We start from the raw sequence: 11,209 nt of genomic DNA on the forward strand, positions 1-11,209 counted from the left end.
TTATAATAATGATAATCATAAAGATTATGTATTTTGGCCAATGTTGTCGTTGTTGTATTTGTAATGGAATTATTTTTTTGTTCATTATTCAAGATGCTAGCATTTCTTAGAAAATTTATTAATAAATTTTGAGCCAAAATATCAAAATTAGACGACAACGACATGGCTTGTTGTTGTTGTTGTTATTGTTGTTGTAATTCGATATATCGTTGGACACATATGGATTTATAGGGCTTGTTTTTTATTGATTTCGAAACACACTTTTTCATTCACTTGACCATAATTCTATAAAGTATTTTATAAACAAACAAAAAATAATTTTTTTCACACAATTCAATCATTGAATAATCAGATCAAACATGAAACATTGATAACAATCAAATAATGAATTTAAAAAAATGGATAATAATAATGATGGTGGTGTTCAACAACAGAATCACAATGCTGATGATGATGACAATGATGAAGATTGATAATGGTCGTTGAATGGGAAAAGAGGAAAAATATCTTTTAAAATCAATATTTTGTTGCCTCTCAAATTCACTCTTTTTTTTTAATTTCAAAAAAAGAAAAAATTAATCAATTATAATTTGAAAATGAAAAATTTTTTTTCACAAGAAAAACAATCAAATCACCCGGAAAAAAAAATCAATTTTAAATTGATTGACTAGAATTAGCCCCCCAAAAAAAAACAGGCGACACACACCGACAAGCTACATATTGAAATCATTATGTCATTCGAAAATTATTGTCCATCAATTAATTCGGATCAATTGATAATCGATATGTATATTCTATGTGTGTAATGAAATGACAGAATTCATTGAAGATTAACGCCTCAAATGAGACTAGAATAAAATTATTAAACAAACATTGTTTAAATAGTTTATTTTTTTTGGAGAGATTCTGTGTGTTGGGATTCACAATTGCAGAGAATAGAATGAAAAAAAAGCAAGGCAAATGTCAGATTTTTCTGTTTTGGACGTTTATTTTATGTTGGGAAAAAACCGACGAAATAAAAATAAAAACTGAATTCTCGTTCCAAAGTTGTTAGTGAAGAATTTGATGGTGGTCGGTCGGTTATTCGGCGCGCGCAACTAATTTTGAATCATAATTCGTGGTGGTGGTGGTATTCGGTAATAGAATCATTGGATTGGCATTGATTGTTATGCGCAAAAACCACTGTCATCTTCATCATCATCATCATGGAATCATTTTTATCAATGATGATCCAATGATGATGATGATGATGACTATCAACATAAAGTGTATTTATATATCACCCATTATCACAAGGAAAAAAAAATTTTATTTCGATTCTTCTTCTTTTTTTTCCGATATATTTTTTTTTCTTTCAAGTGTTTACATGTAATGCGAAGATGTGAAGATTTCTGTCGTTTTTCTATGTTCTATTTTATCAATTTCATTTCAAACAAACATTATTATTAATGATGATGATGATTTTCAAGTATATATTATTCACATGATATACTTGAATAATAACTGAACATAATAAAAGTCTTGAAAGATAAAAAAAAACCTAGAATCATAATAATAATAAAACGATGATCGAACAACAACAACAACGAAAACAGAATAAGCTGAATCTATAGAAATCTTTTCATGTGATAATTTGGCAATTGATTTTATTAGTATTTTCATATGATGATCTGTATGTTCAAAATAAATGTTTTTTTTTAAATTCTTTTTATCGTCAATAATGAGATGATAATGAAAATCAGTAGAATTTTTGGGCCATTTTTTTCACGGATTCCAAAGTATGAACAGAATAGTAGAGATTGACAATGTAGAATATTTTTTTCCCATTGAAAATGGTCAACGAATGACTGACAAACAAACAAACAATCCATTTTAAATAATAGTAATAATGACAGATGACAGAACATAACAACAAATGGGCGGAATGAACAACAACAACAACAAAAATATTTTCTGCTTCTGTGTGTGTGTTGAATTATGCAATTGATGATTTACTGTGATTTGAATTTTAAAAAAAAATCATTGAACATCATTGGAAAAACATTCAGAATTTTAAACACAGGAAAAAAATTCTTGAAATTTTTCATTTTCGAATCTGGTCAGATCAGTCAGTCAAAATTTATTGAACAACTTGTTGCACATTATTGATGATATTATATGATTGATTATTTTGACCATATTTCGTAGCAATAAGTGTTAAGTCAGTATATAATTGAAATATTCAAATTATTATAGATAGATAAAAATGATTGATGATTCTTGCTTCATCATCATCATCATACTTTTCTCTGAATTATATATGGGTTTCTATTAATATATCCGAATATATACAGTGTCTATTATGGTAAGTAGTTAAGCGTTAGTTTGATAAGTAAACTTTATTGAATATTTTCATCCAAAAACAACAACAACAACAACAACAAAAAACGATTGACCGATTCGATTAGATCCGATCCGATCAACAACAACATATCGATGAACTCAATAATATAAAAAAACTTATTAAATATTTTACCCTCACACTGGATTGCTATTTTTGTTTTTCATTCCTTTTTCTTCCTACATTTTTCTTACCGTATTTAGAATGCTTGAATAATAATGTTAATCAAAAAAATAATAATAATAATAATAATATTATGGTCATCATGTTGAGAGAGAAAATTATTATTATTATTATTATTAACTCTATTATTGATTTCAATCAAATAAAATGAGCAAAACAAAACTAAACTAACTTGAACAAAACTAACTTGAACAAATAATAGTAAAGGTTTCCGTTTCATTTGCCGATGAATAATATAAACAAACACAGACACACACACACACACATGCAGTATTTACACACAATTCAATTACCGATTTTGATATGGTTTCCGATTTATGATTTTTTTTCTGTTATAGGGGTTTCACACTAGCAGCAATGTGAATGAAATATTTCAAATGCAATATTTCAGTCCATAAGGCTGAAATGTAGTGAAATATTGCATTTGAAATATTTCATTCACATTGCTGCTAGTGTGAAACCCCTATTACCGATTTTGATATGTTTGTTTCTGTTTTTGCTCAATATCAAATGGAATATCAAATTGCAAATTGCAAATATCAAATTTTTTTTTCTGTTTTGTTTTTTTTGGATGTTAAAATCAAAGATTTTCATTTAAGAAAACTAAATTACTAATCATTTACCATCAAATGACCAAATGTTACTATTTTTCTGGTTTTCTTCATTAGTTGTATACGATTTTTTTGGTTTTATAAATCTTTAATATTTTTTTGTTTTAATAGCATCCCAGATCATCATCAACGTAATCATTTTTTTTATCTAAAAAGTTATTAACATTAAAAATCAACAGAAAGAAAAAGAAAGAAAGAAAGAAGGAAATGAAGATTACATATACAGATGGCACTGTAATTGTATAAAATGTTTTGTTGTTTTTTTTGGGAAGGGGGATGTTTCATTTAATATCATGAAAAATTCCTGAGAAATAAAAAAGATTTGTTCAAACAAACTTATTTTTGACGTTAAAGTTAGCGAATACAATTTTGTCCACACACACGATGGTCTTTTATCCAGAAACAAAACAAAAAAACTGAATCAATGTTGATATTTTTTTAGCCAGATTCTAAAAAATCTTTAAAAAAAAATCCAAAATCAATCAATCATTTATTGATGGAAAATGATCAATTTTTTTTACTTTGGACCCAAAAAATCAAACTTAATGATCTGTTCAGATTTATATAGTTGATAGTTGATAGTGAAAAATCTTTACGATAAGATAATGAAAACAAAGCCAGAAAAACAAAAGATTTTCGGGAAAAAGTTTGACTTTTTTCTCTTTAAAATGATTTGAAACAGTTGAAATGTTACAACATTACGAATGAATTTCAATCGGATTCTTTTCGGTTTGTTTGTTTGCAAATTGAATGTTTTGCCATTGAAATGGCAAGTTTCAGTTAAAGGTATATTTGCGTTTATTGCGTTTTTCTTGTTGTTATTTTTCATTAGCAACAACAAAACAAAAAATGCAAACGTTATGCAAAATCTGAAAGAAATAAGTAAATCATTTCTCATTTTGAATGAATCAAGCGATATTGAACGATTGAAATTTAACGGAGAAAAAAGAAAAACGGGATAAATTTCATACACAAGAAATAAGAAATAAACGATTGACATGGCCCAAAATAAACGATAAGTTAATATTTTTCTCAATTTTCCATGTATACATACATTTGATTATTCAGTTAGTTTCAGTTCAGGGTTTAGAGAAAGTAAGGGAAAAAAATGAATGTCAGAATTTCTTTTTCTCCAGTTTTTTGATAAATTGATATTTAAAAATTGAGCTCAAACAATAAGCTCTACGATGATGATGATGAGAAAATCGAAGAAGAATATTGAATATTGAACCAAAGAAGAAAAAAAAATGATTCTATTTTTCTTTCCCTTGTTTGATTCGGGATCATCATCATCATCATCATCATTTTAAACCTGAAAAATAATAATAAACTTCCCAAGAGAGAAACTATATTTTTCATTTTTTTTTCACTCTTCTTTAGTTCATGGTTGGAATATTCCCCCCGGAAAAGAAATCGAATGTTTTTTTTCCGAACGGAAAATATTGAAATTGGGGGATGCACCGAACTAGCCAATCATGAGCCCAGCCCGCAGCGAGTTTGAATTTGTTCGATTTTTTTTGTTTTGTTTTGTTTGGAATTGCGAATTTTCGAGAAAACACCAAATAGATTCGAAACTATTTCAACTTAACATAATGTCTTTTCGTTAAAATAGACCGACAAAAAAAAAACATTCGACAACGGAGAGCCAAAAAAAAACATTCGACAACGGAGAGCCAAAAAAAAATTGGCTGAGGAAATTGGTTGAAATTTTCAATTAATCACCGATGAAAAATTAAATTACAAATTCTTTCAATCTATTACATCTGTTCGATCAATCTTTGAATCCATTTTGTTGAATTTTCTAATTTCTCCTTTCAAAGATTGATGATTTTTTTGTTTGTGGGGCAAAAGTAAATTGAACAATAATTTGATGGCTTTTTATTTTAAACAACAACAACAACAACAAAATTTTTGTTGATTCTTGTTCAATAATTCATTTCAATTGTTATAATTATTGTTCATAATTCTTACTTTCAACAAGATATTCGAAAGTTTCATTTTATGATTAATGCTATGAGACGAAAAAAAAACAGAAACAAAGAATGACCACAATAAAAGGTATTGTAAAAATCATTTATAATCCAAAAGAATTTATTCAAAACACATAAATAAATGAATTTTATTTTATTTTTCTTGAATTACAGTTGGAAAAAAATACGAAATGAAATGAAAAACGTTTTAGTTTTGTCATTCGAAATAACATTCGTTATGATTTATTATCATCATGACAAAAAATGCTTATATATGAACAAGAAATAATCTTCAAGCAAAGATTAATAAGATGATTTTTTTTCGTGGTTTATAAACATTCGTTTGTTCGAATAATTTAAGTAAAAGGATTTATCAAAAATCATATTATCTGAATGGAATAAAGTGGTAAAATGGAAAAAACGATCGACTGAATTTCAAATTTGATTGAAATAAGTGAAAAACTTTATTTTCAAATGAAAGAAAAATGAATAAGAATCGTTTTGGTTAAACTTTGAAATTGAATTTCAAAATCATCCAAAGATTGGTGATGACAACAACTTTGTAAAAAGTTTTTGGAATTCTCACTTTTTTATTCGATTGAATGGACATTAAATGGTTTCGTTCAATGGTTCAATTCAAAGCATACATTTTTAACCATGTTGACAATATGACAACCCATCCATCAAATTATTTTTTTCTTTTTCTCTATAAAATTCCTGAAAATATATAAATATTCGATTCGTTTTGATCGTTTTTTTTCGCTATATGGCCTTCAATCGTTTTTTTTCCAAACTGGCAATCGTAAGCCGTATTAAAATTCTTTTCATTTTTTTTCAATCTATTTGGATCATTTGTGTGCTAGTGATCTTTTTCTTTTTCTTCTTTCTAGCGTTCCTGTCATTTACTGTGTTTATCCGCAGATTGTACCTCATTCGTCAATTTTTTTTCTGGTTCTACATTGAACGGTGACAATTTTTCGATGCATTCTTCTTTGTGTTATATACGAAAATATTTTCTACGTCATTTTTTTCCCCGTTGTTGTTATAAAATCATCATCATCTGGATATGACGTTTTTTACCATGATATTCAGCTTTATCCTTGTCAAAATTTTTTTTTGGTTGTTTGTTATGCAATAGTTTTGTTTCATACGTCCCAAGTCATGTTTCATTCTAGTTTGGTTGTCTTGTTTTTTTATTATTCCCAAAACAACAACAATATGTTTGGAATTTGTTTTTTTTACGGAAACCAAACAAAAAAAAAGTAACTATAAGACAGATTATAAACCTGAACAAACATTTTCTGACTTTTTTTTAAATAATGATACTGATGATTTGTAAAGTTAATCATCATTCATAAGAGAATAAAATTCCAAAAAAATTTCGGTTTTTTATGTAAAATTTTTTCAAAAAAAAAGTCAATCCTTAAATGAAATACTTGTGTTATCTCTTTATGGATTAATTTGGGTTTGTTTTTCATTCAAGGATTACGGGCATTCTTCAACTTTGACGTCTTCATTGAAATGATTCTGGCTTTTGTTTCGGTTGCTTTTTTCTTTGGAAAACGCTTAAACTAAGAACATTTAGATTTTTTTTTGTTCTGTATTCAGCGAGAAAAACAAAGAAGAAGTTTACTTTTAGATTCTATATAAAAGTAAGAAATAATTATTGCAAGTTTCATTTATGAAATTCCAAAATAAAGAATCCTATTGAGAATGATGAATATAATGGATACAACATCTGATTGTGACAAGTGCTTTGTATGTAAGTTTAATTTAGAAAAAAATGATTTCTTTTGTTTCGTTTATCAAAATTAATTTTTTTTTTAGTCTGGAAGCACTCTTCTCATTTTTCGATGAAAGGGTTAACAGAACAGGAAAAAAATTGGAAAAATATTATCAATTTTCTTCTTTTTCTTAGGAAAAACATAATTCAACATTTAATGGAAAAAAAAAGATTTTCAACCAATTTAAGTGATATGGATTTTGAAGAAGACAGAAAATTCATATGACCAGATTTTGTTCATATGGATGATTTCATCATTCAAATGAAATAATGTTTATTTTTGTTAAGCCAGAAATCCAAATTGAAATGCTTGTTTACCTAAATATTTTATAATTTCAATGTTTTCACAACAAACATGAATTTATTTTTCATTTATGGCAATCGATTATCATTTATGGTTATTGAAATGCAAAAAAAATGCAATATTACCTAATCCATTTAATCTTTTTTTTTACATTTTTATTTATTCATTAAGTGTTTTATCAACCAAGAAAACCAAAAATCTTCACATCCATAACTTAGATGAATAAAATCCCCGCAAAAACAACAAAAACAAAAAAATTTGCCATTATTGTTAATGGGATTATTGAATCAAATGAATTTATTGAATAATTTGATTAACGACACACATACACACACACAAACATTACATGACAAGTTCTTTAATGATTATTATGTTAAGCAAGTGATAAAGAAGAAGAAGAAAAAACAGTTAACCACCACCACCACCAACGAAAAAAAAAATGCAATTAATATATGTCTCGCTGTTGGGGAATGAACGAAGTGAAAAAATAAAAACTAAAAAACCTAATCATCATAAATTGGATTTTTTTACCATCAAAGTGAATATGAAAAAATGAAAAAAAATCCACAGATTAATAATATTACATGCTCGGGTCTTTTTTCATTCTTTCACTATTTCAATTTGGTGGTATTTTTTTTTTTTGATGAAAATTAATTTCAGTTGATAAAGTTATAAAGACCAAACAAGAACGAAAAAAACATTGTAGACATTACGCCATATCGGTATATATTGATATATTATAATAGAAATACTGTACATCCGTATCCAAAAAAAAACACAATATCCTATTTGAAATTGATTTTTTGCTTTTGCTTTTTTTCTTGCTTATTTTGATTTAGAGTTTTTCATTATCATCGTTAAAAATTAGCCATGGAAAATAAAAGAGTATAATGGGCCATTATATTCAGCATTATTATATGATGGTTTCAAAAAAATGTTGTTGTTTTCCATATAAATCATGTTGGCTATCCCAAACAAAAAACAAAAAAATTGATGATGGTGATTGGTAAAATGATGCAAGGTAAAAACTATTTGAAAGGAAAAAACTGTGAACCGAATGAATAAAATTAAAAAATATTGTTTATTATTATCAATTGTAAATAATAATTAGAATAATGGATTCCTGTATGTATGTCATATGTATGTTATGCAAATTCAATTACTTGTGCAAAATTTTTTCATATTAAAAAATAATAATAATAATGATTTAAATTGTGTAATGGAAGATGGTTATGATGATGATCATTATTATTATTATTATTATTATTATTTCACAGATTTTTATGATGAAAATTAATTTCGTCGTCGTCGTTGTTTTTTGTTTTCACTTATTTCAATTTGTTACTAATAGCCATTTAATTTTTTTTATTCACATTCAATTATCCAAGCTGTTTTTCAAAATTATTTAATGCCATATCTTCATCAGTGATAGCCATATTGTTTGATGATGATATTTTAGATGGTTTAATAGCAGTTAATTTTTCTAAACATTTTGCCACAAAACAATCACCCATTACATTAGTTATGGTACGTAAACGTTCACTATTTCCGATAAAAAGATAAGTGTTTTTCATATATGATTGGAACGATAAAAGGATAACAAAAAAAATGGTTAGTTTTTCTTTCTGCTATCAATAATGATGATGGTATCATAAAAATACACTTACAAAATCCAATCAAAAGTTAACACTAAGACAATAATTTCTTGTGGGTTATCGATTCCTAAAACGGATGCAAAGGCCAAATGTGAAACTAATGTCGTACCACCAGCTGGAACACCCGGGAATCCCATCGACATGACTAATGAAAAGATGCTTAATGATGATGATGATGATGATGAATAATGAAAATGAATGAGAATCCCCATATAATCGAAAAAAATGCATGAATAATGATGAAGATAATCAAGTGTTAATGATTGAATTTGCATTAAATCTATTCCTTACCATAGAATGCTTAATGTGAGAAAATTTTGTGGAACTTGTTTTACTTGTGAAATAAATACAGCAACCATTGGATAGTACATAGAAGATCCGTTCATATGGATAGTCATTCCAAGTGGTAAAACCATTTTCGAAATGATTTTCGGTAATTTCAAATGATTTTCCATACATTCCATTGTAACCGGTAATGCAAGTGCACTTGAACATGATGCAGCTGCAACTAATAATGATGGAAAAACTCCACGATGTATACGATATGGATTGTTTCGTGTAATGACAAAATGAATTGCCGGATAAAAGATGAACCAAATAAAAAGAAACAAAAAAATAGCAATCAAATAAAAGTAGAATAATTGGCTGACCATTTTGTTTAAGGATTTCATTTTCAAACTTTCGGTAAACATCCAGCAAAACATTCCAATAGGCATAATACTATGATTAAAATTAATACAAATTAATTATCATCATTATTGATAAATTGTAAGTTTTATAAATGTTTATATAATAATACTAACCGAATCATAATATCAAGTAAATATTTTACAACCACATCCAATTCATTTAATAATGCACGAATAGTTTCAGTTTTATATGATGGAAGTTTTGATAAGATAAAACCTAATGAAATTGATAATACACAAATTCCTAACATATTCGGATCAAATGAATGTAATGTACGAATTTTATTTCTTGGTACATAATTTTGATCATTGATTTCACTTAAATTTTGTGGCCAAATAAATTCTGTTTGTTCATAGGATTTCATGAAGAATGGTGTCAATGGATTATCGGGAAAGATATTTCTTAAGAAAAAATAATAATAATTTTCCATCAATTTTCATTTCAAATCAAATCAAAATATTACATACAGAATAATATTATAAACAGAATCCATTTGATAATGGCTTTTTCGAAATGATTCTTGATTCAATTTTATTGGATCATAATTTGTATAATTTAATGTTTCCAATAATGATTCTGTAGCAATTTTTGATGATCCTGGTTTCAATAAACTGACCGTTATTATACCAAGAATTGAGGTAAATATTGAAAATGAAATAAAAAATATGAATGACATTGCAGTCACTTTTTGTAGATCATATTTTCCTCCGGGTCTTTGTTGTTGTAAATCATTCGATTCATTATTATCAGCTTTGTCAGTGAAAAAACCTTATATGAAATAAAGCATTATATAATTTATTGAGGATTTATTCATTTTTTCAAATAAACAAACTTGTTGTCAATGATGTAATTAACACTGGTGCTAATAATAAACGAAATGATCGTAAAAATATTAATCCTGGTAGCTCAAGGTAACGTATTTTTTGTTTATCAATAGAATGTTCATCTGGCCAAACATAAATCCTAAATACAAATCCTAAACTAAGACCAAATATAATGGCTATTATGGTTGTCAACGAATGTTTATTTGTTCGTATTAAATCCTTAAAAATAGCAACGAAAAAGAAAATTCAACATTATAATGATCAGAAATACTTTTAAAAATATATATTTACTTTTAAATTTGTTCCAAACATTTTCGCTAGTTTAAAAAAAACAATTATTATTAGAAAACACGGAAAAAAAGTGTTTGGATGTGAATTGTAATTTTCGAAAAATTCGTAAACAAATTACAAACAAACAAAAAAAATCACCAGATCAATTTTTTTCCACTTCTTCTTGCAATTAAGTTAACATAGTTGATGATTTAATAACATTCTATAATCTGGCATGGTTGATTGTTGATTGATTGATTGATTGATTGATTGATTGATCTATCATACATGTGAATCAATTGAATGAAAAAAAATGAATAGAAGTTTTTTTACTTTATCAAATAATAAATGATGATGTGAAAAAAGCTATAAGATTTCATTTATTATATGCGATCATCCATTGACGATTGATAAGTGTTTGTTGGTAAAACGGAATGTTTACATTAATGGAAAATTTCTATCAATTCATATATCAATCACATACATATTTATCATAAATTAGATTTTCAATTTCATTTTCAATAATAATTTGCCGAAAT

At 26.5% G+C, this 11,209-nt stretch overlaps 1 protein-coding gene and 1 long non-coding RNA gene across 2 annotated transcripts; one reads left to right on the plus strand and one right to left on the minus strand.

Annotated features, from left to right (window-relative positions):
• Positions 1-4,102: 4,102 nt before the first annotated feature.
• LOC142645299 (uncharacterized) lies at positions 4,103-7,793 on the plus strand. Its single transcript, XR_012846450.1, has 3 exons — positions 4,103-5,232; positions 5,319-5,946; positions 6,035-7,793. It is a non-coding gene; the product is annotated as an uncharacterized LOC142645299 (long non-coding RNA).
• Positions 7,794-8,293: 500 nt separating this feature from the next.
• On the minus strand, positions 8,294-10,946 carry LOC113799286 (excitatory amino acid transporter 3-like). Its single transcript, XM_027349898.2, has 8 exons — positions 10,830-10,946; positions 10,692-10,717; positions 10,409-10,619; positions 10,044-10,344; positions 9,690-9,977; positions 9,178-9,606; positions 8,899-9,045; positions 8,294-8,773 (listed from the first exon to the last, which is right to left on the minus strand). Exons 2-8 carry the CDS (start codon positions 10,710-10,712, stop codon positions 8,611-8,613), a joined length of 1,560 nt encoding a protein of 519 aa, XP_027205699.1. The 5' UTR covers positions 10,713-10,717; positions 10,830-10,946; the 3' UTR covers positions 8,294-8,610.
• Positions 10,947-11,209: the final 263 nt, after the last annotated feature.

Source organism: Dermatophagoides pteronyssinus, unplaced genomic scaffold (genome assembly GCF_027571235.1).
Source record: "Dermatophagoides pteronyssinus isolate colony J.1.1.1.1 unplaced genomic scaffold, Derpt_VIB-CSIC_2022.12 sq0009, whole genome shotgun sequence".
Lineage (NCBI taxonomy): Eukaryota > Metazoa > Arthropoda > Arachnida > Sarcoptiformes > Pyroglyphidae > Dermatophagoides > Dermatophagoides pteronyssinus.